We start from the raw sequence: 24,654 nt of genomic DNA, 5'->3' as shown, positions 1-24,654 counted from the left end.
TAATAAAGCTCCACCACGACACTTTACCAGCCAGACACCCAGGCAGGTTCAAAATGTTGGAGCTCATTACTCGGAATTATTGGTGGCCAGGAATGTCTGTAATGGTTAACCAATATGTACAGGGTTGCGACAGTTGTCAATGCAACAAGTACTCAAGAGAAAAACCATACGGACTATTACAACCAAATGAGGTACCAGGAGAACCATGGAAAATTGTCACAGTCATCACACAACTTCCTCCAGCCATCGACTTTAGAGGGGAAAAGAAGACGGCAATACAGACAGACTCATGAAACGAGCGCACTTCTATGCAACAGATGATACAGTCACATCGTCGCAAGTCGCTAATGTTTTCTATAACAAAGTCTTCAAACTCCACGGACTGCCGTGCCAAATTATCTCAGACAGAGGTACTCAATTCACGAGCAAACTTTTTCAGGAGTTCTGCCAGAAGCTCGGTATAAAGTCAACAATGTCTACAGCATACCATCCCCAAACAGACGGTCAGATGGAAAGGGTTAACCAGGTGTTGGAACAGTATCTACGCATGTACTGCAACCACAGACAAAACAATTGGGTCTATTACCTGCCGACGGCAGAATTTTCATACAACAACCAGACTCTTGAGTCCACTGCACTTTCCCCTTTCTTCGTCGAATATGGCCGACATCCAAAAATGGCACCAGACATACACGAATCAATATGTCATCCCTCATTGAAACACCTATTCGCCCACCGAACTGAGGCCCAGGAACAGGCAAAAGCAGCATTGGAAGTTTCAGCTTCACGGATGAAATGGTACTTCGATGAGAAAAAGGGAGAAGTCCCATTCAAAGTCGGAGACTTAGTACTACTCAAGGGAAAAGATTTTAGAGTAAAAGTCAAATCCGCGAAGCTAGGCACACAAAACTTCAGACCTTACAAAGTACTTCAGAAGCTAGGCCCAGTCACATTCAAACTGGAATTGCCCAAGCAAATGAAGGTCCATTCAGTCTTCCATGATAGCAAGCTGATGATATACCATCAAGACACAGTCGCAAACCGCGAACCCCCAAAGCCCCCAGCCATAGAAATCGAAGGAGAATCAGAATTCGAAGTTGAAGAAATACTAGACTCGAAGGTCATAAGGGGAAGGGTCCAATACCTCGTCAAATGGAAAGGCTATGACCATTCCGACGACACATGGGAACCCCGAACGAATCTTACCAACGCCGACGAGCTTCTTCAAGAATTCCACCAGCAACACCCAGATGCAGCCAAAGCACCAATCAGGGTCGTCACTTTTGGTGGAAAATGCTTTGAATTATCCTCATACGAAGTTGCACTGATATCCACACACAGAATCAATATGTCCGACCATCCGGACGAGTTCTTCCTATATCATAAGATGACAGATCTCGCCAAATCACCGAAAAAATCCTCAGATGAAGCAGCAGGATGGGATATTTATGCGGCAGAAATGCACGAAATTCCCCCGCATTCACGAGCTGTGGTAGGAACAGGAGTCGCAATTGACCCTCCCAAACACACCTATACACGAATAGCTCCACGCAGCGGACTGGCTGCATGAGGAATTGACGTGGGTGCAGGAGTCGTTGACCCTGATTACACTGGAGAACTCAAGGTCGTACTGATCAACACAACAGATTTTGCATTTTCGGTAAAGCAGGGAGACAGGATAGCCCAGATAATCTTCGAATATTATGCCGAAGGGCTTCCCTCCCGAAGCTACCAACCGTTGTGCGCAACGAGAAGGGGAAATAAAGGTTTTGGCTCCTTGAGACAATGAGCCTTGAGAAGGGGGTAGTGTCAGATTTTTGTCACAAATGTCTGCACATGGCTTTTCTCACACCACAGATCACATGCTTCACCAATATCCCATGCCACTTAGCCACAGACGCGATGCGTAGGGAACAGGTGATAGTCCACATCACATGTTATGGTCCAGACCCACGGATGATGCGGTCGGACCTGGCTATTCCATGATACAATAGAGGCACCCATTTGGGAACAAAGGGAACAAGGACTATTGTTATGCATCAGCCTTCCGCTTTCTATTAGTTTAGCCAGAAGCCCAGATAGGCACGATGTTCACACCGGAGAACAAAAGGGGAAACAAGATAGGCACGATGTTCACATGCATTACTGCAGCAACCATCGATCTTCCCACTTATTGTTCTACATCCGGACATCCTATTGTTTCATGTACGGCCATTAGCTTATACCCGTAGATAGGTAGCTTAGGTAAGATAGCCCACTATACGTGTATATAAGATCAGCCATGTAGAGGATGAAACTTCAGATTGTTTCTCCTCGTCTACTACCATAGCACCCACTGAGCTTACCAGCTCCTTGATATATCTCTATCCCTTTCCTGTGCTAGCCACATCAATTAGTAAGTCTCAGGCTCTTGCGCCACATAGGGTTCAGGGGGATTCCTAGGGATCAGGGGGATCAGGGCAGCACGTTCCATGTGACTGCCCCTTTTAGTCTTTTTGATCTCTTGTCCGGCAGTGCTGTGACAATGTGCCATTCCTTGCCAAGCGCTGTGGTCAAGCGACTCACTATTTGGCCTCCTCTCCACACCTTCCTAAGTCTGCAGCGAACGCATCCTTGAAGCGTTGTCACCACTGAATGGTGCATTAGAACCTTATTCTTTCATCACTACCCCTGCATAACATCCACTTGTATTTATGGTTAAAATTAATATCTAACATGTAACATACAATATTTGATGACCTCAGTTACCTTGCCATCATCGAGTCAATATATTTGCTTACTTGTACTGACCTGTTATTGCATGTTACATTTGTAACCTTTTCACAAGAAAACGCCATCACTGTAATGCTTATAAGCCATCTGCTTACCAGTAGTCGAGGCATAGCTTGACAAACTGAGCCATGTCTATGGGAACCTGCCCTTTAGATGCATGATGGAAATAGCGCTCTTTCACGGGAGACATGGTGCCATTTTCAAGCATGTAATATGCTTAGCAAATGATAATTAGATAGTCAGATTCTAGTTCATTATTTGTGTTGGTCGCAATTTGTCTAGTAAAATTCACATTTGAGACCATACATGGGATTGTCCAAAATCCTACAGGGCAAATTCAAACTTCGCAGAATGCACGTAGTCACAAATATGGAAATATAAATGTCAACCCCCGCCAATCCGTTATGTTGAATTTCTTATGGGAAGTATAATACTCCCAAACTATGGTTTGTAATATACCACAGTTTCATTGTGGCTATCATATTCTAGATTTGCGGCGGCACATGTAACGTCCACTTATTATTGTTAAAGGTTGACTATCTAATTAACATTTGTCACAGCATATAGCACGCTCGAAAATACCTCCATGTCTCTAGTGTTTGCGTGCTCGCGATCGGTCATTGTGCAAGCGGCATCTTACATAGAACGAACAGTTGCGCAGCCTGACCGATCGCAGGTAAGGGACTGCCCGACTCTTTGATGTCACTGTAATGGCCGACAAGAAGCTGAAAGTGATCATTGCCGGAGCAGGCATCGCGGGTCTTGCCACCGCGATCGCCCTTCGAAATCATCCCCAGATCGAAGTTGAATTGTTCGACCAAGCGACGGAGTTGAAGGAGATCGGAGCAAGCATCGCGTTGAGTCCGAATGTCTGTTTCCGCTCGCCATCTCTGCGAATTATCCAGACGCAAGCCATTCTGACGATTGTTGTCGATCTTCACAGGGATTGCGCACACTCGAGAGGTTGGGTGTGCACAATGCGCTCGACGATGACGTTGCGTTTCGTGGTCCAAATGCTCATCTTCCCATGATCTATCGGTATGTTTTCATACGTCCTCCTGAGTCCAGAATGAGATAGTTTCTGTGTGGTTACGGGCATTCTTTGACATCACAAACCCCAAATAGGCATTGGAAGACGAATGAGATCGTCAGCTACGACACGTTTGTGGGGGTCATCGATCGACGACACCAGACTGCACGATTCCACCGCGCTCACCTGCATCAAGCCCTGCTGCAGCACGTACCGCCAGAGCTCGTACACGTCAAGAAGAAGGTCCAAAACGCAACAGTGGAACCTGATTCAGTTACGGTCTTCTTCGCCGACGGAACGAGCGTCAAGGGGGATATCCTAGTTGGAGCAGACGGAATCCACTCGGTATGACTGGAATCCCCTCTTCGCTGCCCAACCCTTTTCCTGATGAGCGTGCACAGAAAGTGCGCACGGCATTCGTGCCCCATCATAAGTTGAAATGGACGGGCCGTATAATTATGAGGGCAACATATGATGCTTCCCTTGTCGAAGGCGTACTGGACCTGCCGCCTGATTCTACTCATTGGGTATGCCTAACTATACTACTTGGGAGCACAACCTTAATCTTCTCTGCAGTGGGGTCTTGACAAATTCTTCTTCGCCTCTAAGCTTGGTACGTCTGACTATGGCTCCGGAACGACGGCGCAGCGCTCTAAAATATATATAGGCAAGAATCAGTTCACCATCGTCGGAAGTTACGACCCTACTCTCAACTTTGGTCATGAATCGGAAGAGGTCAACTGGGATGATCAAGGCGACGTGAATATCCTCCGGGAAGCATACAAGGTACGCTCCCGTCCTATCATACAGACGACCTTCTCATCCTTCTTGAATCGTCTCATTGACCCATTCACACCAAAATAGGACTGGAACCCTGTTGTACGCGCCCTAACACTCGCAACACCTTCCGTTCGTCTCTTTCCCAACTGGGCTGGCGAAGCACTGCCCACATGGACCTTCGGGTCGCGCGTCACCCTTGTCGGTGACGCAGCTCATACCCATGGCGGAGCCTACGCTGCCGGTGGTTCTCTCGCAATCGACGACGCCTACGCTCTTCTCCTCTCGTTCCTGCATGTTTTGCCCGTTGACCACCATCGGAGCTCGAAACCGTCCGTGGCGGAGATTGAGAGGGTGTTGCGTCTGTACGAAGAGACGCGACGACCGCATACAGAAAGGCTGTTGAAAGATGTGCTGGGGAATCCGCGGAAGGGCAGCATCGCGAAGAGCGATGAAGAGTTGAGGCAGAAGTTGCAGACTAGGCCGAGCACGACGTGGTTGAGCGAACATGATGTTGTGGCTGCATTTGAGGATGTGGTAAAGAAGGAACGTAGGCTCTGGGCCGAGGGAGACTCGGTTGTGAGGTTTTCCGTACATTGAAGCATTGAGCTCCAATGAGCGCGATAGAGATAGCTTACATTACTTGTTAGAAGACACCTACGATTCCTTGCTAGACAATGTTGACCCCTTAAACAGTGTTATACGGGCGAGTGACCGCCACATATAGGCTCATTTTTAACGCTAGCTACACGCGCACATCATCATTGTCGGAAATCCGATCATTATTTCCCTTCATCTTCCGTAGTATCAGTAGTAGTAGCACGAGTAGTCTCCCCAAGAGGCTTGTGAACGAAGACCGTCCGCGACCATCCATCATCAGCGATTATAGTTTCCTGCTCCAGACGGTAATGCCCAATCTTTGGAAGTATCTTAGCCCAGAATATCCAATATATGGCTCCGACGGCGAAGATACCGAGGGCCACAACACAGTGCAGATAGTAAGGTAGATCATTGTAGACACTTTCGCCGTCGCTTGGGGGTACGTATGGCGCCACTATGAGATAGACGTTCGAGAGCATGAAGAAGACGGTGACCGGCAGGCCTGCTTTGATGGGAGGATTCCAGTCCAGCTTCTTCTTGTTGAAGTAGATCCAGATCAGACCGGCGGAGACGAACGTGTTGACGATGGAGAGCGGGTACGTGATTAGGCTATAGTTGAGTAAATGTCAGTAACCCTGCTACCAGAAGGCATCGCGAAGCACTTACTTGACGAGGAAATTATAGGCATCTCCAGGCGGAGGAGCAAGCATGATGATAATCGACACCACCCAGTGCTCGAATAACCCTGCGGCAGGGGCATTGAATGGCTTGTTGCTTGCCCAAAGCCGAGAGAAGGGAAGGATCCCCTCACGCCCCAGCTCCTGTACGACTGTATGGCAGTTAGCGTCGAGGATTCTGAAGTATAATCGAAGATGGGAGTAGAGCGTACGTCTTCCTTGCGAGAAAATGACAGACAAGACATTGCCAAAGGCCGACAATGCCACGAAAACAGACAATGCTCTTCCGGCCCTTGCTCCAAACATGTTGACGAAGAAAGACGCGGCGAGAATACGGCCCGAAGAAATGATCTCCTCTTTTGGTACAGCCGCGAAGTACGCGATATTGACCAGCATGTATAGGATGGATACCGAGATTATAGCTATGGTGGCCGCGATTTTGAGAGTCCTTTCGGGATTGTGTGTTTCGCTCAGAGCCTGGACTGGTCAGTATGTTGCTCCACCAAAGAGGCGTTCAGGATTGCTTACATAGTTGGCATTTGAATATCCAATGTAGCTCCAGATCACATCGTACAGTGATGTCACGATCCCATATGCATTCCCTTTGGTGCCTTCAAAGGCACTGTCAAAGTTATGTGGATTGTCGATCCTCATGTGGCCCGCAAGCGCCACCCATCCCGTGACAACAATCAGAAGTATGATCGCCAGCTTGACAACGCCGAGGAAATTTTGCAGCCGCAGTCCCCACTTCAATGCAAAGGCATGGATGAGGAATGCGGTCGTTATACACGCCAGCCCGATGCCACGTTGATTCCACCGGTTCACATCGACCTGAGCGGCTTCGAGGATGTACTCGCCGAAAATGACGCTGTTGCTGGCCGCCCATCCAAGCAGCACCACGTAGGACGCGAACATAGCCGTGACCAAAAACCGAGGCTTCCGGTAGACGTATTCGAGGTAGTTTTTCTCGCCGCCGTTCTTGGGGATCGCAGTGCCGAACTCAAGGTAGACAGCCGTGCCGGCCATGGCGATCAGCATGCCGGCTACCCAGATGAAGAGAGAAAGGCCGACGCTTCCACATAGCTCGAAGATGGAACTCGGCGTAGCGAAAATGCCTGTGCCAATCATGCGGTTAAAAATCAAGAACGACGCGCTAATAATGCCAATTTGGCGGCGTTCTGGGGGTGAGTGCTCGTAAATGACATCGTCACCTGGGAAAGTGGTCAGCCAAGTCCAAATATAACAAAGGGCCACCTGGGGGTTGTACCATGTGTAGTAACGGCGGCTTCCTTGTCTGCTACGTCGGAGGTCGTGCTGCTTGAGTCGGCAGGGACGTGAAGGTCATCAACGTCTGAAGTATTGAAAGTAGTCATGATCCTGGAGATGCAGAGCTCTCTCGCAAGGTCTTCCAGGGTACTATACTCCGGCTGAGCATGCGATGCGATAGACCAATATATGTCGAGCAATTTGCCATCTCTTGCATCACGCTGCTGCAGCTACTATGAGGAGATTTTTCCAAGGTGCACGGCATTATACCAGCCTAGCCTGGAAATTCTAGAAGGCAGGCCCGCAAGATCCACACGAGATCGTGTTCAGCAAAAGCCTTTTTGCAGAAGTTTTGCCGTGGGACTCCCGGGCCTTAACCAACCAGGACACGGTGTGTGGGCGTTAAGCCGGGAAGGGAAAAACTATTACCCAACTTTTTGGCCGGCGACGCGATTGCGTGCTATGCACCCACCTCGACGATTTCTCTTCTAACTGTCACTCCTTCCTATTCAAGAGTAGAACAGGATCTGAGATGCCTTTCGCATCACACCAAGATGTTAGAATGCATAAGATTAACTCATAAACGTGCAGCAAGGATTGCTTCTGACAAGGTAGTCGCAGTTGGAATGAATGATCGTGTCCGACACTCAGCTGCAGGTCTGTGCGACGCATGGAAGATCAATAACGGCGAGATTATGACAAGGTGTGACAAACGCTGGCTGATCGCTGATGTGAAGAATTGTTGAACCAATCGACTACATGCTGAGTCCCAAAACAAGTCTAGAAATAAAACTTTACGAATTTGCATGTCACACGGGCCGCTGTTCATTATGTTCAAGCTCAGCAAGATCTCCACTCCAGCCAGATTTATGACTCCTGGGGTGCAACGCATTGCAGACGCCTACGGTAGGCATTCACTCTTTCGCATAACCTTAAGCAAAGCTCGGGAGTTTCGTCGACATTGGTCATTCCGACAGCTTAGTAATACAGCCAGGCCGGCAGCTCCAGGACTCCCTTGCGGCGCTCTCGAGCTCATAGTTACACACTAATATTGACATTATACAGACATCATCTCAATCTCTTCCACGATGAGGACGGCTTGTGAGGTCAGCGTTCCCTGATCCTCGTCTGTAGCTAAATTTTCCTCCACCGTCTTGAACCTGATGAACAACTTGAAGGTTAGGATGACATCGAGAGACCATACAAATCTTGAGCGCGTCCGTAAGCAGCCAGTCCAGACGTGGAGATGGAAACCTACATCAACACAATAAATGTTTCCGCAGCCTTAGGAATAATTTGAGCTTCTGGATACAAGAGATTGATAAAGAAACGTACCCCGCCAAAGAGGTTGTTAAAGAATGCCGCAAGTCTGCAGACTAGTGGGGACAAAAGATCAGCGATTGTTAAGTCAATTCTGCGATCTACACACCAAGCATGAACTGGATGCAGGGTGTCGGTCAGTTCCGGAGCAGTCACAGATGGGATGAACATACAATGAATAGCAATCCACCATCTCGTACCAGGTTTGTCACGACCTCGTGGTCACTGCGGCGAGGACGAGACAAAGAATTTATAAATAAGAGCACAACGACGTAAAGATCATATAGCAGCTTGAGCGACACGGTGAGATCCAAACGTATGCTCATCGACAGCAGCTTACCTCTCCGCCCCAGATTCCAGGCAAGTACGTCGCCTTACGGCTCATAACGCAAAATTTTGTGACCTTGTCATACTGTGCAAAATGTGGTGCTGAAGAGAAGTTATGAAGGCTCAGAGGACGACATTGGAATAGAAACCTTACTGAAGAGTTGTCTGATCGTCAGAGCGTCGAATGCGGCGCTCATGCTGTAGCATATGACGAAGCCAATCGCGAGAGCCACCTTGACGCTGCTCCTGTTATCCCAGACATTGACGGTGCACATGAGGAGAACGACTGCTCGGGTAGATATGACATGAGCTTCGGCCACATATTGGTACAGAGATCGGAGGCGCACGTTGTGAGAAACCGACACTGATGAGTCCATACGTGCTCATGAAGACCCCGAACCCTCGACACCTATGCTCTCCGATTAGCAAATTGAAATACGGACGTCATGTCACTGACATCTATTCATGCGGTTGGGTTTGAACGCGAAATGGGGCACTTGTTAAGTCCGCGCTCACCTTATCGCTAAATGACAGGTGCATGCCACTCAACACATAGGCGAAGAATATCATAGCTCCGTGCACGCCGTAATAGTTTGCCACAACGAGCTTTTGCACGAGCGACCAACGTCGTTTTCGCCATATCAACTCGATCTCATCGCCTAAGATCAGAAGGTGGTCCCACAGCAGGGAGGTCACCGCCACCGCTAGACTTCACTGTCAGTATCGATTTGCCAAATAGAAGTAGCTCATTTACCTGATAAATAGTACATTGACGGCAGAGCACTGTGGATAACGTCAGCCGACTCGGAAGACAGTAGTAGCATCGTGAGTATTGTAGTGCGAGCCTGTGCAAAGCGGGGCCTGAGCGACAAAAACGGAGAGGGTACTAATAGGATATTGACCTGTCTTGTCATCGAGGACCCTGAGATGCTGGCTAGCTATGCATGGGAGCAATCATGATAAGAACCCAAGAGGCTATGTTGATCGAGCGTTATAAGGGCGCTACGTCTCTTGCGCTCGTACGTCGCATCTATTACGACGCATGGATGTTACCTCACTCTGACTGATGAACCATGCAAGTTCATATGTAGAGGCAAGAGGAGCCAACACATCTTTCCGTCATGGCATGCCGTGCGACTCGGAGGACTATCTCAGGATATGTGGGAAGACTTGGGCGTCGGGAAGGTTGTCTTATGATTTTAACAGGCTCATGATCACTGGAGCGCGGTCACCTTCTATCAATCAAGGTATCATCAAAATCAGGAGAGACGCGACATTGTTACGAAGACATTACCACTCCAGAAATATGCCATCGTGCCTTTGTAGTCTCGTACCTGAAAGCCGTCGCAGTACGTCGGGCTTTCGCGTTGAGCAGTAAATAATCTGATCTCGTCAATGACAGGATCAGTGAACGTAGCTACGTAGCTAGGGAAGACAACAGGATCCGAGTGGGCTGGAAAGATGTGAGGGAGCTATTACCGCCCGACTCCATGATGGATGACACACATCATCATGCATCAGCCACACTCAACAGCCACACTCAAACGGAATTTCAACCACCATGCAGCCATCGGATCGCTCTCCGTAAGCATCGACACGCTCCACCACCATCATCAAATAATCAACAGTCTCTCATAGCATTGCACTGTTACATGATACTCGGACTTCTCAAACTTGAAGCTCAGCAAGAGGAGGTACCATCCGGAAGAAATGGAGTGAACTGATGCTAGATGCGGTTACAGCTTTAAATGCCTCAACATAAGCAGTGCATAATGTACAAGTGCGACGACAGCCATGGCTACTACATTCGTCCGATTGTTTTTCTCCAACGCAACGCAACGCAACCCCCTCCCACAGTCCGCACATTCACTGCTTGGCCGCCTCGACGTAGCGCGCCTCCGCTTCCTTAAAGTTAATGACGTTCCAGATCGCCTTGAGGTACTGTTGAACGAACGCGCGCATTAGCCAATAAGTATGAAGAGGGCAATCATAGTCCACTCACGTCGGCCTTCACGTTGTAATACTGGAGGTAAAACGCCTGCAAAACGAAGCAATCGTGAGCGCCCAAGTTGTCGCAGGCTCATCTCAGAGACACGTACGTGCTCCCAAATATCGATACCAATAATCGGGATGTGCGCTGAAAATGATTCGCGTTAGGCTCTGAGGCATTTCAGGATGCTCAAGAATACTAACAGAGCAATGGATCTTGGTTGGCTGTGGTAACGACCTCAAGCTTCTTGGTGTCCGGGTTGTAGCCGAGCCAGCCCCAGCCGGAGCCCTGGATAGCGGCGGTGGCTGCGTTCAACTTCTGCTTCAAGGCTGTGACGTCATCGTTAGCGCCGATTGCGTATACGAGGGGTTCGTTATGAGGAAACCCGCGAGAGCGACGAGGAGAATGCGTGCTCACCATCAAGACCACCAAAGTCGGCCTGAATCGCGTCCTTGAAAGGACCAGCAGAGAGCTGGCCTCCGCCCTGCGAACCTGGCGCAAGGTTCTTCCAAAAAAGCGAGTGGTTGATGTGTCCTGTCCGCGCCCACGCCCGTCAGCATCGCCGCCCTTGTTCATCAAACCGTTCATCGACACAGCTCGGAACGCGTTAACCCACCTCCGCCGTTGAATTTGAGCGCTGGTTGGAGCCTGATACGCTCTTTGGGGTTGGGAGCCTTCAGGTAGCTCTCCTCGGCCGCGTTGAGGCCGTTGACGTACGCCTGGTGGTGCTTCTGGTGGTGCAGCTTCATGATCTGACCCGAGATGTGCGGCTCGAGCGCGTCGTACGCGTATGGAAGCTCGGGCAGTGTGTGCAGCGACTTGGCCTGCGAGGAGAGCGCGAGAGCGCCTGATGGCAGCGTGCGCGATGCGCGTGCGGCGGTGCGGGCGAGGGTGAGGACGGACATTTTGTGTGCGGGTCGTGATAGGGAGAAAGCTGGGGGAGTTGGGAACGATGAGCTGGATGTTATAAACGGTCGGAACGCGTCGGACGAATGACTGAGGAAGCAGGAAACGGGACGTTATTGGTTGGCCATGCTAAGGACATAGTCAGCGTGATGTCATGTCATGGTCACGTGGTCAACTCCTGTTTTTTTTTGCGCCAATTGGATTCTGCCTCGCTCTAACAAACTCTTTGCTTGCACTCTTTTGATGCTACTTAATTGCTGCAATCCTCACATGTGACTCAGCTTGCAGAGCTTGAAGCTTTGAGCTTCAATATCAATGGCAACTTGCTCAACAGCGGATCCGTCGTGCCGACAGGCCCACGCTCTACATAGACAGGCTTTCCCTGAAGGTCATACCAGACTTCATGGGCTGGAGTGGCTGTGCACTAAAGCATCTGATTCACTGAATCATGAATGTTTGGAGGCATTGATGTGAACATTGATCAGCATGTTTTTCTGTACCGGTGCACAGCCTGTTCAGGCCATGAAGTTTGGTTGCAACTAAGGCTGAACCGAACATGATGTGGTTTCTCAACCTGTTGCTATGCAGAAGTTACACCTTGCTTCCTCTCACTTATGCGATTACTGATCGCCAGCAGGTCAGTCGGTTGAAGATTGTGGCGCTGGTCGGTAACAACGATCGGACAGTTCGGTCCTCAAAGCAGGCCTCACAGCTCAGCAGAAAGGCCTTGCGTCTCAAAAACACTCTGGTATCTATCACACATCGTAGCTCAATATCTGACAGGGGTCAGGGACAGCTCCGTCCTGGTCGTCTGATTACTTGGGGTATACGTACAGTACCGAAAGGGGGGAGGGGTCATATACATCGGCCAGCGAGTCAACTACACTATACAAGGCTCGTATCAAAACAATTCGAACATATACGACTCGAACGAACGCACGCAGGACACATCGGAACACACAGTTTTTGACTGAGAAAATTGCACCTCACCTCAGACCACCACCCTCCAAATTCGTCGCAAACCTCCCGCGCTCATATCCCATCCTGCCATGCTCGTCCTCACCATGGCCCCTCCCATTCCCATTCCCCACATACGCCTCAATATAATCATAATCATCATCGCTCTCCGCAGCCTCTTCGTGGCCCCCGGGTGAGCGCGAGGCCCTCTCCCCCCCAGCAAACGAGTCCGCGCCATCCCTCTGGCCTGGATACGCCGACGATGCTGAGCGGAACCGGCCCTGCGCCTGGCTCCCTGCCGAATCGAGCGTCGCCGACCGCATCGTCCCCATGAGCGGCACCGACGGGAGACGCGGCATCGCCCCGGGACGCACCGAGGGCGGTGGCGTCGGCGACTGCGGCAGCGGACGCTTCCTCACAACGAGCGGGCTCGTGTCCGCCAGCGTGGCCCCGCCTCCAATGTCGGCGGGCGGCATGCTCGGGCTGCGCAGCTGCTGCCGCCGGAATGCCGCTGCGGAGATTTTGCCCGACTGCGACGCGAACGACGTGCCCGAGCCGGTCAGCGCAGGCGGGAGGCTGTAGAACGACGCGTTCGAGCCTGCGAGGTGCTCCGACGGCGTGCGGAACGGCGAGGCGGAGGTCGCACGCGAGGGCGTGACCTGTGTAACGCTGAGCGCGGGCGCCTGCGGCAGGGCCACGAGCGACGCGGCATCGTCCGCGCTAAGCGGCGCGCTCGGGGCGGGCGAGGGCGCCGTGGTATGCTCGTCCGATACGGAGCCCACACTCGGCGATGCGAGCGACTTGTCGCGCTCTCGGACGTACTGCGGGGCGATGTGTGGGCTGCTTGGCCGTGGATAACTGACGGCAGTGTTCATGGTTGGCCGTAGAATCGGGCCCGGCCTGGCGAAGGGCGCCAGGGGTGGGACGAGTGGTGACGGGGTCCGGTTAGTAGCAGGAGGAGAGGCTGTGGGCGCGGGAGCGGGAGCGGGGTTGAACATGAGCGAGTCCAGTTCGCGGGAGACTTCGCGTGCGGCGACTGCGTTGAGCGAGCGGTCGTCGATCGGCGGGGTTGGCGAACGCGCAGGTAGTGGCGGGACGGCGGCCGCTGCTGCTGATTCTTGTGTTTCTGGGATTTGCTCTTGCGGAAGCACCTCATTGTTTTCGTTTTCGAATGGGTTCTGTGACGACCCTGTAGCGGGAGAAGTGACGTTGAGTAAGCGCCCCAGAACACGGTCGACAGAGTACTCGCCTTCATCAGTAGTCATGCTATTTGACGTGGTCACTGAATGCGCTCCTTCGCTGTTCCTGTCCTGCTCTGCGCTCTCAGGCTCCTGGGCCGCGGGTGGCCGTATTTCCGCAGGTGGTGAACTCTCGAAGGTCACCCTTCTATTCTCGCGTCCGATTGCAGAGGCAGGAGGCTCGAGAGGTGAAGACGTGTACGACGATTGCGCCTCTGGCTGCCTCCCTTCAGTACTACCTCGGTGCGGGTCGTAAGACGTCCCGGCCACGGCTGCCGAGTACTGCGGCGGAGGCGGCGAATACGATTTGTGCGAGTCCATACTTGGACGCTTCTTCTCCTGCCCGTTCTTGCTCGGTGGATCAAGCGATGACGGATCTGCCCTCTCCTGGCCAATTTCGAAATCCTCCCCCAGCGCCTCGGCGATGCTGGACGAGAACGAGTCCTGCGGGTTGACATCGAGTGAAGGCGGCCGCCCATCCATTCGTAATGGAAGTGTGCCGTATGCAGAGCCGCGCGCAGCGCCAGTCGCAGACGGGCCTCGCAGAGGGCGCGGGCCGACCGCTCTGGCAGGCACAGTGGAGAAGCGTGGGCTGGGCACCGAGCTGGCACGCGGAGAACGCATACCCGCCGACAGAATGCCGAATTCGGCTTCATTGACAGGCGGAGGGGAGCCCACGAGATGCAGATCCTCGTATGAGGGCGTCTGCTCCAGTTGCGTCCCTAGCTGTGTAAACGGCGCCTGTGGCGGCATCGGGAAGCTGGAGTAGCTTGGGTCGAACTGGGACGAGCGGACATGCTGGCTGTTCCGCGGGGAGGACTGGAGCTGGTGCTCGTCTGGCTGGGACATCACGTACGTTGATGACATTGAGGCTGAATCGCGGCGGCTGGTAGGGCCTGCCAGTGCGAACTGGCTTATGCTCGATTGTCGGTTCGGAATGGCAGGCAGCTCAGGGCTGGAGAAGGCCCTCGCTATGATAGGTTGCTGCAGTGCTTCTTGATCTGGCTCGGGGAAGAATATGACCTCATTGAGAGTGCGCCGAGCGTGGTCGAGGAGAGCTTCCGTCCGGGCGTAGCCATGATAGGTGGCTCGCGGGAGGCCAGGATCCGTTGTCTCTAGGGGAATTTCCTGTAGAGTACATTCATGTGCCCGCGTTCATTGTAGTAGTGCACGAATATACTCACAGCAATGATCATCTTTCCTGTCTCTCCGATGATCTGGGTAAGCAATCAGTCCGATCTGCCGCAGTCGTCCATGACGTCATACGTACAACGCCTTTCTGTGAGCACTCAACGAGACCACCGAACTTCAGGCCCATCCATATCTTGGCGGTGGAACGCTTGAAGTCGCTCAGACTTGCCTCTTCGGCCATGATGTCCATGTCTATAATCCTGATCTCGTCTCTCAGCTTGTTGAGATGATCGGTCTGCGCCTGCAGGTTCTTGCTGTCAGGATTCATCTTGGATAGCTTCCTCTCCGCAGAGTCCGCCTCGGAAACGACGCTTTTCCGGTGTCTGCGGAGCTCATCGAGGCGCTCCTCGCGCGAGCGTACAGCCTTCATGTGTTCTCGCACAGACACTTCATGACCAGCATAATTCTTGAGTGCTTCTGCGAAGTGTTGATACAGCACGCATGACATAGTGAGCGTGTCCTAGATGGAAGCTGAGCTGAATGCGGAAGACGTCACAACAATCACTCACCCCGAGATCGTCACCTTCACCCAAGCCCCACGCCTTCAATGCTTCTGAGGCCTTCGCAAGATCTGCGCTTAGTCTCTCCAGACTGATGAAGGTCGAGTCAAGGGTTCAGGACAAGTTGATTGCGAAAGCTCACGCACGAGTTAAGCACAGCCTTCTCTGCCGTAATGAGATCCTGCAGAGAGCGTAGGTCCTTGTTTGCACCAAGGACGGGTATCATAGTGTTATGAGCGATCTTCTTAGCGGCTGTCCTGAACATGGCTGCAGCTGAGCAAGGTAGAAGTGCGCTGGGCGAATGCTTGCGACACGGATGTCCCGATAGTGTCTCTTAGGCAATATCCCTCGCCAAACAGGTCCTCGCTCAAGTTGTTGAAAGACGGATTCGCACCGTGAAGTTGAATTGTTGCAGCTTCTCGAGTGAGAGATGTGATAAAGTCAAAGGTTGGACCAAGGTTTCTCGGCCAGGAACAGCACCGAAAGAGACCGAAAGTTTCCACAATTACAGTGTGCAGCGACGATTCCTGCAGCGTATGAGGCCAAGTAGAGCCTCTAGATCAGTCACCAGGAAATACACTGATTTAGGACGGGCTTGTAAGAAGCTCCTCTCAGTGAGGCTATGATGCGTCGCGGATGCAGTGCGAGCGCAGTCTGCAGAGGCTGCGGCGCTTAGCACTCGACGGTCAGGTCCTCATAATAGGCGCCCACCGTTCCGCGGACCTCCTTGCGCGGATTTACTGACTCTGTAGGCTATTGTTTCTCACGTCTTACAGGTTTGGGGCTTTTAGTACCCAATGATCATTAGGCCACTAATGAAGTACGATTTAGCAGTGATATTTCGGTGACGCCCGATTTACTCCCGTTCCCGTACGGACACCATGAATGGTCCCTTCGTAGTCGCTGTAAATGTGTCCGCCATCGTCGGTCCATGATCATTCTCGTCCGAGTTGCTGATGACCCGAGTAAAGTCGAAGTATGGCATAATACCTACCCAACAGGCCACAAATTCATACGCAGCAAGCTGCGCAGCCGGGCTGTAAATGTGCAAACAAAATAACAAGGTCAGGCATCAGCACAGTAAGATGACGGTGACAAAAGCTGACTAAAGACGAGGTCCGGCTCCGAAACCCACGAATATAGGAGCTGCCGGTTTGACGAATTGTCCGTCGGCATTGAGATGACCGTGGCCAGGGTTGAATTCACCAGCATCAGCGCCCCAAACCTGCGTATCCACTGTCATGGATCGATCACGAGCTGGCAGGAAACATTTCATCAAATGTGTTCTCCTCGCCCAACGGTGCAAGATCACGACACTTACAGCCTTGTCGCGCATTATGATATACTAGTCGGACCAGAATACGTGATCACCCTTCTCTATCTTGACTTCGGGCAGGCCGTGTTCCGGGGAGGATGTCGTCACAGAGCGCTACGCGTGCGTTCTTTGGAAGGCAAGGCCAAAGACGCACTGTCTCGTAGAATACAGCAAGATTGACATGATATCGCTATATGAGACCGAGCCGAGCTCATATCAGCCTGAGGCTGAGAACGATGCCCCGTTACGATGTCAAAGCATCGCGACGCTACTTATATAATCACGGGTGCACAATTCCCGGCATACGGTGCACTCTCAGATTCTTGTTATATGAGCCACTGTGACGATGATTTATTACAACTGGACATGAGTAAGATGGCAGAAGTGGAATTTGTGCAGGTCAATGGCTGAGGCAACATTACAGCTGCATCCACGGGTTCATTGAATAGGCCGATCACTATGAATTGCAGCGCTCAGCTGTGTGAGACTAACTGACTACTAGAAATAGCCATGTTTGACAACTTGTAGCTCTCGTCTCTGACATGTCGGCGCACGTTCAAACTATCCAAACACTTTGTAAACAGGCTAGCGTAGACCTTCACGAGTGAGTTACGTACACTGCAAGTATCGTATTGACGTACACTGTAGAAGGACGTTCTCAACGGAGGTCAGGAAATCCGTTAATGCAGGGACACTCACATGAGCCTGCTGGATAAAAAATCGCCGCAGCCACTTCGTTGCGCTTCACGTTGCCGTATGCAAGCTATGAGAGTGGTTATAGTCACGTATTTCACATCTCAGATAGATCATGTCGAGCTCACGACACCAGTGAACGCCACTTGGCTGATACTACGGTGGTGTCAGGAGCTGACCTCGAAGCGATCGCAAGATAATATGAACTTACAGAAGTATGAGGCCACGTTCAACATTATACCGAACGAGCATCGAAAGCATGTTCTCTGTGCTGTTACAATATGCAGTCACAGATTTGTGTGTGTCGATTTATCCCAGAAACCCACCTTGCAACTCCGGTCCTTGATCGACGCATGATGAAGCACAGAACGGCCGTTATGTATGTATCAACAGCAAGACAGCATGACAGCGCAATTATCACCGGTGTCTGTCATCCCAGTGACATGAGTTCTTACGAATTGAAGAAGGATTTCACCGGGCTTACCGCCCATGATACATTTACTTGCGAAAAATGTACTGAAGCACGAGACCTGAACATGACGTGATCGACCCCATATATCAACGTCACGAGCTGCGTAGACACAATTTTTATACTCACATCTCGTAAACAATAGCTGCAATGCATCACAGAAGATTGCCGTTAGTTTATGCAGGCTTCCTATGCTGCGTTTAAGACTCACCAAGGCTACTTCCTGAAATCCAATAGCCAGGGATTATCAGATGTGAGCGCATGCAAGGGTAGGACATTGAGCTGTACCGAAGGTCACGAGGGTGAGCAAAACCTGGCAATACGGCATGAGCACTATGAAACTTATACGGAAGCATCAAAACATACTGCAATATACGTTAGACGCGTTCGATATTTGTTTTCTCCCATTACTGTAAGAACGTGAGCAGGAGACTAGCAGACATCAAAAAATACATGGGCGTACATTCCCAAACTTTCCAAATGAAGTAACTGAAAGCATGCGGGATGAGCAATAATTCTTCATCTGAATTCGGAACATTCAACGAACCTCTGGACAATCAGAATGATCAAGGCCTACATCGCATTGAGAGCAAATCAAAACGGTATGTCAAATATATCCAACCGTGAAAAATTCAGCAGCCTATGCATCGCTATACTTCAGTCACCTGTGTGCAGCTAGATATAAAGGATAAACACCCACAAGCGACGCTCTGGGTGCAGCAATAAGAATCATACTTTTTCAGAACCTGCGTAATGTTGAAGCGAGATCACGCACTGCGGAAAGCCCTTGAGCAGCAGCAGTACTGCAGCATGGTCCTGGATAAGATCAACCCAAATAGCCTACGGCCTGACATCAACAAACCTTCTAATCAAGCTACTTGTGTCATACCTGTAAATAGAGTGCGTTCCTAAGCGTGTCTATGAGACTGTAATGAGGAGAAAATGCCGTCAATCATGAAGACTGAGACAACCGGCATATTCGCTCACACCAGTGAGGCCACCTGCACATAATATTAATGAGTGCACTTGGATTTGAGCCATCCGGTCGTCACGTAGATTTGCAATGCGGACTTACCAGTACTTTCAGTATTCGCTTGTCTTCAGAGTAGTGAAGAAGGTAGTAGATGTATTGGCCAATTGAGAAGCCATATACTCTGGTCGAAAAAGTCATTGACGATAAGATGTGGAGGACTATAGGGCGGACATCGTGGATACAATCTCTCCGATGAAAATGGCACCAAAGGAAGTATCTAGATGGAGATTAGGGCCAGTCATAGCAGCAGACGGCAGTTGGCGATGGTCACAGATTGCGCGCATCTTATATACCTTTCACACCACACATAACCAAACGCGGGAGCGTCCTATGAATGTTAGTTGGATCAAGAACTGATTGAGACGGCCAAATTCCCTAAAACGCGCGGTTCGTTGCGCATATTTCTGAAACGTAGCGGCTGGGATCAGCCGGACCCAGCGTTTTGGGCATCCATCCGATAACCATCCAAAGCATATGAATGGATCGTGCATAATGATAGATTGATGCTGATATGTCTGTTGCGCTCGCCTAATGCGGCCGGACGGAGATGATTCGTCGTAAGGTCCAAATATGGAGAAACAGGCCCACATCTGAAATGTACATATGGCGTATTAATGATCACCATCGAGGGTGCAGATACGGCGCTTACTCGCGGAGCTATCATTACCAGCGTCGTGGAGGGGAACTGCCAAACCGATTTCGGAGTGAGTGAGTTCGAAATGATGATATCCACACCGGTGTAGGCTATGGCCCTATGCGGACAGGAACGTTGCCTTGAATTACCAGAAACTTGAGGCCTGAGTCATAGCTCGCATGATCAGCCAAACGTCATAGCTCCGCTTAGTTGATGCGCATGTACTGGCCATCGAAGATACCAACGAAGGCGAAAATGGAACAGCATAGTCATATTGGAGTAAACAACCAGCATTTTGTCAAAAGACTAAACGTATCGAAGAAGAGCTAACAGCGCAGAAGGCTACGGCTTCACGGCTCTGACTTGACCGAAAAATCATTGTCGGGGATGGACAGTAGCACCGCCTCTTCACGACTCTCTTCCTTCCTGCTCCTTTCTTTCATCGCCCACTCCTCATCCAGAGTGGTATGGAGGGGCAAGCCTTTCATGAGGAACGAAGATAGCAATCCCAATGCGCCGACACCCAAAAGCACTTCCCAAAAAACCTTCAGGCTTGTGGCAAATGCCGTCTGTGCATTGAGTTTCAGAGAGGGAGTGAGATGAGGGATCTCCGGAATCAGCGCATAAGCAATGGCAGCGCCAGTGGGGAATTCGGCGAGGAAGTCGCTATCGAGATGACGCTTCAATTCGTTCTGTAGGACTGTGGACCCAATAGTCATGCCCCAGACCTGCGTGGAAGGATTTAGTTAAGGTAAGTCGGTATCCATATATGCCGATAGATGGAGTACTCACTCCGGCAAAGGAACGAACAAACATCAAGAATGCGAGTGCATGCGCATTCTGTTTGACCGTCAGAGGAGCTTGTACAGGAAATAGAGTGGTAGAGTATTCAAAACTAAGGAAAACGTGTTTTGACTCAATCTAATGTCGCTTAGGGACTAGTTTGCGATCCTCACCCAATGCCAACTCCCACGAGTACCCCATATCCAACGGCTTTGCCTCTGGACGATTCCACCGTTAACGTGGTAAACAAACCCAATCCGATCATGATCAGGCACCATCCAGCCCACATTTGCGGCCGATATCGGCGAGCGCGATTGACCATAACACCAGCAATAAGTGCAGAAGGTGCGAGCGTGCCTACGCCCAGGATTAAGACACCAGATCCTATCGGTGAGGCATCCTTACACCCCTGGAAGTAGACAGGATAATAGTCTGATAAAATAGTACGTAAGTGATGGTATAGCACACCATTCATTCCAGAAAGGCAGAGGCTAAAGCAGTACGCACAAACAATTCCAAGAGCGACAACACCAACGAAGAATGTCTGAAGATAGCTACATCGTGACAATGAGTATTGGGGTTGCACGCTTTCATTTGTCACTCACCCACTGAGGCTGGTGCGATTGGACGTGAGCGCGGAAGGAACCTTCGACAAAGACGTTCGTCAACACTCGTACGAGTGGACATTACAGTGAATGCCTTACGATTGGATTTACAGCCCATAACGCTTCATAGAGCATGAAAGCGGCAAATCCTATGATGCCCAAGACCAGCGGCACGAGCACTCGATAAGATCCCCATGGAGCAATTACTCCACCCCAGGTCAAAGCAATAACCGTCGAGCTAGAGCTGGCAATCACAAGAACATTTCCGCTATAAATTCCAGGGTATAGATGAGCTGAAGCACAAGGATCTAGAGGGAACTACACATACATCCAATCAATTCGTGTAACTTTCTGAGAGAGTGTACCCGGAGGCGTCGGAAGCTTTAAGAACGCTAGCACCAATGCAGCTGAAAGACCGCATATCGGGAGGTTCAAGTCTATCAGCAGGATCGTTATGAGTAAATCACACTCAGGTCATACTGTCGCTTACAGAATAGCCATCTCCACTGTCCGTTGTCTGCCAGACTACCGCCAATAATTGGTCCAATCATTCCAGCGATACTCCAGGTTCTGCCATTGCAACATTAAACTTTTGAAAGCATCCCACAGGGCTCGAATCCTCACAATCCGAATAACCCAGCGTACAGACCACGCTCTTGAAGTGTAACCAAATCCGCGAGAATGATCGCTGACAATGATTGAATACCACCGCCTCCTAGCCCTTGAACAGTTCTTCCGGCGATTAGCATATTCATGTTCCGGGCGCCCCCACAAATGCCACTTCCGAGAGCAAATATCGCAAGGCAAACCAGAAGTGCAGGGCGACGGCCGAAAATTTGAGCTAGATTTCCGCTCATGGGAAGGAAGGCGGTGGAAGAAAGCGCATATGCGGAACCCACCCATATGAACTCGGTCGCATGGAGATCGTGAGCAATGGTTGGTAGTACCGTTGATACAGCTGTAAGTTCCAAAGCTGATAAGAACAGAGAGGCGCATAAAGCGAAGAATATCAGCCAAAACGCGGGGGTCTTCTTGCGGGCAACAGATTGTGCAGGATGGTCGGACTGCACGGCAGTCTCTGTCAGTGTGCCTACTTGTTTGTCGAGCGCAGAATTGGTTCGCAGCGGGGAGGTCATCGTAGGTGTTGATGAGGTAGGACTATTCCAAGGCGAAATGATATCGCCCACCTGTTTTGCGGCATTACCGCGAACAGAACGCCTACTGATTCTGATGCAAGGAAGGTTGCCGCCTTACTAGGGTTTGGGCATTCAAATCAAATTAGGTCATCACTGGTTCTTGTGTTTCAATGTATGCTCGAAGCACGACGGGTTACGGAGCATGTGCAGAATTAAAGTTTCGGTGACAGAGATGCAACGAGACTGCAGGGTCCTGGGTCGCACTATTCTGTAATAAGCATCCGAGGGCCAACTGAGTGGTCGCAGGGGAAGTCCGCGCTGCTGACATAAGCGCCCCCGAGCAAGCGCCGGCAGCTCCAGGACCCTCGGACTCCCACCGCCGCCTGCGACCACGTCCGGGCAACAGCGAGAAGAGGAGCGTGGCTCAGCCCTGGTCCCTGTACCCTGTGCCCTGACGTTCTGATAATCTGATTAGACGTGGAAGACGTTTTATATTGCTGCATCACATCACATCATTTGTTCTTAGTTTGAACGCGCATACAGGCTTCTCAAGCATAAGGTTCATCATATATATATCTGAATATGCTCAGTTTCCTGGAGGTCCATATGGAGGCGCAGTTTATGGAATCATTAATCGGCCCTCGGCGCTCAGCGCTCAGCCCTAGACTTGTTCAATTTCATGAAAATGACAGATTGATGATCGCACGGCCCTTTCTCATCGTTCCCCATTACAAACACAGTCGGCATGAAGCGCGGTTCAAGTGAGTACATCCTATCGGCAACAGTTCGAATACAGCTGATTTAGTCTGTGTACCCTTCCATGCGCATGCCACCAATCCCCAGACCCCCTCAACTACCTTCTGAAGACATAGGCAAATCATAAGCCCAATGCATCCCAAATTGCCCCACATTGCTGTGTCGATGAAAACAGTCCTACGTTATGCATATACGATGCATCTCTTCACCAGGTCTGACTTGAAGACTATCTTCTTCCCCATCGTCAGTAATGTCTTTCTACTCCTGGCGTAGCTTTATGGTTGCTCATGAGGAACATATATTGTCAAGGTCTTATTCGCATTCGCGTCAGTGCCGAACACCACACCTGCACGCCTCATGCACGCCTCATTTTGGGTGTGGTTGCACCTGCTTCAGTTCTGCGTATCCAACCAGAGTCTTTCTCCTGACGAAGATCGCCTGAATAAGCCTTGGCGACCTATACCATCTGGGCGTTTTTCCGTATCCCAAACTAAAATGCTTCGTTGGCTACTTCTCCCTGCCTGCCTTACTCTCTCCATGATACATGACATCTCTTCTATCGGCACGATATTTGCAATTGGTGTAATTTTACACAATGAATGTCTCCTAGACTCGCACTGGTTCACCCGCAATGCTCTCAATGCCTTAGGCTACGCTGTTTTTGACGCTGGCGCGACATGTATTGCTTGCTCAGGTAAGTCATGACTTGCACAAATCAGTCAACAAGCTCATCACATTCTGTAAGACGATTCCGGTGCATTCTCACCGCGAGTCGTTTCAGCGCAATACATGAGTGTTCTAATCGTTCTGACGACTATCCACGCGCAAGATTTTCGCGACGAGGCAGGGGACAGGTTGCAGAAGCGCCACACCATACCTATCGTGATGCCACATATTGGCCGGGTCTCGATGCCACTTTTTCTGGTAGCATGGTCATTTGTGCTGTGCGCTGTGTGCCGACTCTCTTGGTGCCAATTTGCGGTTCTGTTGGCACTTGCTATATTGACAGGAGGGCGGTTCTATCTCATTCGCACTGCAAAGGCGGACCGGTTATCATACACTATCTATAACGTGCGTTGTCTTCTGAAGGACGGCATTCAGTCAGTCTGACTCGAGGTTGGCAGATCTGGCTGGCGCTTGCTCGAATCGCACCGCTATACGGGTCACCGATATTCAGTTGACAATTCGATCGATGGACGTCCCTAGGATTATGAGCAGCAGCCAAGCTGGTCTGCATGAATGATACAAGATGGACTGAATTGTGCACCGGCTCTTTCTCTTCAGTTTATGTTTTGTCAGCGGTTTCCTGGAGTATCTCATGTGCGACAAATCATTAAAATGGGGTAGAATATGCGTGTGAAGACCCAGTGGTAACGGACACATGGGAATCTTCTCTTTTCCACTAATGAATACCGCGAGAGCGGAATACATTGGACCGAGTCCATGCGGCAAGGCACTGATGAACCACGCGCAGTCACATCAATCTTTCATTCTCCATGTAAAACGCTGATGTTCTTCATCTGACAGCCGTGTGATCAGAGTGTCACGATAGCAGTTTCGCCATGGACGTTTCATATTCACTCTCCGGAACTCAGTAGACGGAGACATCAGATGCTTCTGATCATTATCAGCACATCTTTGATTATAATCATGATGTTCGCCCTCTATGCCATAAACTA

The 24,654-nt window shown here is 50.6% G+C and overlaps 9 protein-coding genes across 9 annotated transcripts; 2 read left to right on the top strand and 7 right to left on the bottom strand.

Annotated features, from left to right (window-relative positions):
* The first annotated feature begins 3,357 nt into the window (after positions 1-3,357).
* On the top strand, positions 3,358-5,517 carry LAESUDRAFT_729764 (monooxygenase). The gene is made up of 7 exons (XM_040909705.1): positions 3,358-3,641; positions 3,716-3,810; positions 3,898-4,147; positions 4,204-4,329; positions 4,379-4,415; positions 4,470-4,588; positions 4,667-5,517. The coding sequence occupies exons 1-7, from the start codon at positions 3,483-3,485 to the stop codon at positions 5,177-5,179; spliced, it is 1,299 nt and encodes a 432-aa protein (XP_040760543.1). The 5' UTR covers positions 3,358-3,482; the 3' UTR covers positions 5,180-5,517.
* On the bottom strand, positions 5,362-7,145 carry LAESUDRAFT_705450 (amino acid transporter; the record flags this gene model as incomplete). The annotated part of the gene is made up of 5 exons (XM_040906589.1): positions 7,124-7,145; positions 6,385-7,067; positions 6,069-6,333; positions 5,846-6,008; positions 5,362-5,788 (listed from the first exon to the last, which is right to left on the bottom strand). The coding sequence occupies exons 2-5, from the start codon at positions 6,982-6,984 to the stop codon at positions 5,362-5,364; spliced, it is 1,455 nt and encodes a 484-aa protein (XP_040760542.1). The 5' UTR covers positions 6,985-7,067; positions 7,124-7,145.
* Positions 7,146-8,156: 1,011 nt separating this feature from the next.
* LAESUDRAFT_729762 (uncharacterized protein) lies at positions 8,157-8,734 on the bottom strand. The gene is made up of 5 exons (XM_040909704.1): positions 8,616-8,734; positions 8,552-8,561; positions 8,458-8,498; positions 8,381-8,406; positions 8,157-8,330 (listed from the first exon to the last, which is right to left on the bottom strand). Exons 2-5 carry the CDS (start codon positions 8,556-8,558, stop codon positions 8,180-8,182), a joined length of 225 nt encoding a protein of 74 aa, XP_040760541.1. The 5' UTR covers positions 8,559-8,561; positions 8,616-8,734; the 3' UTR covers positions 8,157-8,179.
* On the bottom strand, positions 8,595-9,480 carry LAESUDRAFT_660970 (uncharacterized protein; the record flags this gene model as incomplete). Its single annotated transcript, XM_040904904.1, has 5 exons — positions 8,595-8,732; positions 8,783-8,871; positions 8,924-9,055; positions 9,117-9,183; positions 9,286-9,480. Coding segments are annotated over 5 exons (621 nt in total), but the record flags the coding sequence as incomplete, so codon positions are not given.
* A 979-nt stretch (positions 9,481-10,459) lies between these two features.
* LAESUDRAFT_729760 (manganese superoxide dismutase) lies at positions 10,460-11,727 on the bottom strand. Its single transcript, XM_040909703.1, has 6 exons — positions 11,376-11,727; positions 11,177-11,293; positions 10,963-11,088; positions 10,869-10,906; positions 10,772-10,807; positions 10,460-10,710 (listed from the first exon to the last, which is right to left on the bottom strand). Exons 1-6 carry the CDS (start codon positions 11,662-11,664, stop codon positions 10,636-10,638), a joined length of 681 nt encoding a protein of 226 aa, XP_040760539.1. The 5' UTR covers positions 11,665-11,727; the 3' UTR covers positions 10,460-10,635.
* Positions 11,728-12,363: 636 nt separating this feature from the next.
* LAESUDRAFT_705438 (uncharacterized protein) lies at positions 12,364-16,196 on the bottom strand. The gene is made up of 6 exons (XM_040906588.1): positions 15,698-16,196; positions 15,561-15,642; positions 15,131-15,511; positions 15,045-15,077; positions 13,872-14,988; positions 12,364-13,811 (listed from the first exon to the last, which is right to left on the bottom strand). The coding sequence occupies exons 1-6, from the start codon at positions 15,814-15,816 to the stop codon at positions 12,652-12,654; spliced, it is 2,892 nt and encodes a 963-aa protein (XP_040760538.1). The 5' UTR covers positions 15,817-16,196; the 3' UTR covers positions 12,364-12,651.
* Positions 16,197-16,407: 211 nt separating this feature from the next.
* On the bottom strand, positions 16,408-19,199 carry LAESUDRAFT_762442 (uncharacterized protein; the record flags this gene model as incomplete). The annotated part of the gene is made up of 19 exons (XM_040913112.1): positions 16,408-16,588; positions 17,484-17,508; positions 17,566-17,629; positions 17,688-17,715; positions 17,771-17,830; positions 17,886-17,986; positions 18,044-18,089; positions 18,158-18,173; positions 18,240-18,251; positions 18,317-18,341; positions 18,395-18,438; positions 18,492-18,517; positions 18,576-18,601; positions 18,651-18,668; positions 18,729-18,738; positions 18,804-18,868; positions 18,918-18,954; positions 19,016-19,029; positions 19,104-19,199. The coding sequence occupies 19 exons, from the start codon at positions 19,197-19,199 to the stop codon at positions 16,408-16,410; spliced, it is 894 nt and encodes a 297-aa protein (XP_040760537.1).
* Positions 19,200-19,897: 698 nt separating this feature from the next.
* LAESUDRAFT_705437 (MFS general substrate transporter) lies at positions 19,898-22,299 on the bottom strand. The gene is made up of 9 exons (XM_040906587.1): positions 21,708-22,299; positions 21,574-21,653; positions 21,412-21,520; positions 21,183-21,351; positions 21,084-21,124; positions 20,986-21,032; positions 20,652-20,910; positions 20,488-20,590; positions 19,898-20,423 (listed from the first exon to the last, which is right to left on the bottom strand). Exons 1-9 carry the CDS (start codon positions 22,217-22,219, stop codon positions 20,046-20,048), a joined length of 1,698 nt encoding a protein of 565 aa, XP_040760536.1. The 5' UTR covers positions 22,220-22,299; the 3' UTR covers positions 19,898-20,045.
* Positions 22,300-22,880: 581 nt separating this feature from the next.
* LAESUDRAFT_684635 (uncharacterized protein) lies at positions 22,881-24,350 on the top strand. The gene is made up of 5 exons (XM_040905861.1): positions 22,881-22,980; positions 23,063-23,218; positions 23,285-23,669; positions 23,721-24,046; positions 24,100-24,350. The coding sequence occupies exons 2-5, from the start codon at positions 23,108-23,110 to the stop codon at positions 24,154-24,156; spliced, it is 879 nt and encodes a 292-aa protein (XP_040760535.1). The 5' UTR covers positions 22,881-22,980; positions 23,063-23,107; the 3' UTR covers positions 24,157-24,350.
* The last annotated feature ends 304 nt before the right edge of the window (positions 24,351-24,654 follow it).

This window comes from Laetiporus sulphureus, assembly GCF_001632365.1.
Source record: "Laetiporus sulphureus 93-53 unplaced genomic scaffold LAESUscaffold_45, whole genome shotgun sequence".
Taxonomy (NCBI): Eukaryota; Fungi; Basidiomycota; class Agaricomycetes; order Polyporales; family Laetiporaceae; genus Laetiporus; species Laetiporus sulphureus.
Note: the sequence above shows the minus strand (reverse complement) of the source record. Positions and strands in the feature narration are given on the sequence as shown.

Coding starts and splice junctions, on each gene's coding strand:
- LAESUDRAFT_729760 (XM_040909703.1), bottom strand. CDS start 11,664: ATGTCCGTCCTCACCCTCGCCCGCACCGCCGCACGCGCATCGCGCACG. Junction 11,089..11,176: donor CGACTTTGGTGGTCTTGATG/GTGAGCACGCAT, acceptor ATGACGTCACAG/CCTTGAAGCAGAAGTTGAAC. Junction 10,907..10,962: donor CAACCAAGATCCATTGCTCT/GTTAGTATTCTT, acceptor AATCATTTTCAG/CGCACATCCCGATTATTGGT.
- LAESUDRAFT_705437 (XM_040906587.1), bottom strand. CDS start 22,219: ATGACCTCCCCGCTGCGAACCAATTCTGCGCTCGACAAACAAGTAGGC. Junction 21,125..21,182: donor TATGGGCTGTAAATCCAATC/GTAAGGCATTCA, acceptor TCTTTGTCGAAG/GTTCCTTCCGCGCTCACGTC. Junction 20,591..20,651: donor CTCGTGGGAGTTGGCATTGG/GTGAGGATCGCA, acceptor CGTTTTCCTTAG/TTTTGAATACTCTACCACTC.
- LAESUDRAFT_684635 (XM_040905861.1), top strand. CDS start 23,108: ATGCATCCCAAATTGCCCCACATTGCTGTGTCGATGAAAACAGTCCTA. Junction 23,670..23,720: donor GACATGTATTGCTTGCTCAG/GTAAGTCATGAC, acceptor ACATTCTGTAAG/ACGATTCCGGTGCATTCTCA. Junction 24,047..24,099: donor TATCATACACTATCTATAAC/GTGCGTTGTCTT, acceptor CGAGGTTGGCAG/ATCTGGCTGGCGCTTGCTCG.
- LAESUDRAFT_729762 (XM_040909704.1), bottom strand. Junction 8,407..8,457: donor TTAACAACCTCTTTGGCGGG/GTACGTTTCTTT, acceptor ATTATTCCTAAG/GCTGCGGAAACATTTATTGT. Junction 8,331..8,380: donor GAAACATTTATTGTGTTGAT/GTAGGTTTCCAT, acceptor GACGCGCTCAAG/ATTTGTATGGTCTCTCGATG.
- LAESUDRAFT_729764 (XM_040909705.1), top strand. CDS start 3,483: ATGGCCGACAAGAAGCTGAAAGTGATCATTGCCGGAGCAGGCATCGCG. Junction 3,642..3,715: donor GCATCGCGTTGAGTCCGAAT/GTCTGTTTCCGC, acceptor CGATCTTCACAG/GGATTGCGCACACTCGAGAG. Junction 4,416..4,469: donor CTTCTTCGCCTCTAAGCTTG/GTACGTCTGACT, acceptor AAATATATATAG/GCAAGAATCAGTTCACCATC.
- LAESUDRAFT_705438 (XM_040906588.1), bottom strand. CDS start 15,816: ATGTTCAGGACAGCCGCTAAGAAGATCGCTCATAACACTATGATACCC. Junction 15,512..15,560: donor GTGAAGGTGACGATCTCGGG/GTGAGTGATTGT, acceptor GCTTCCATCTAG/GACACGCTCACTATGTCATG. Junction 13,812..13,871: donor TAGCATGACTACTGATGAAG/GCGAGTACTCTG, acceptor CTCCCGCTACAG/GGTCGTCACAGAACCCATTC.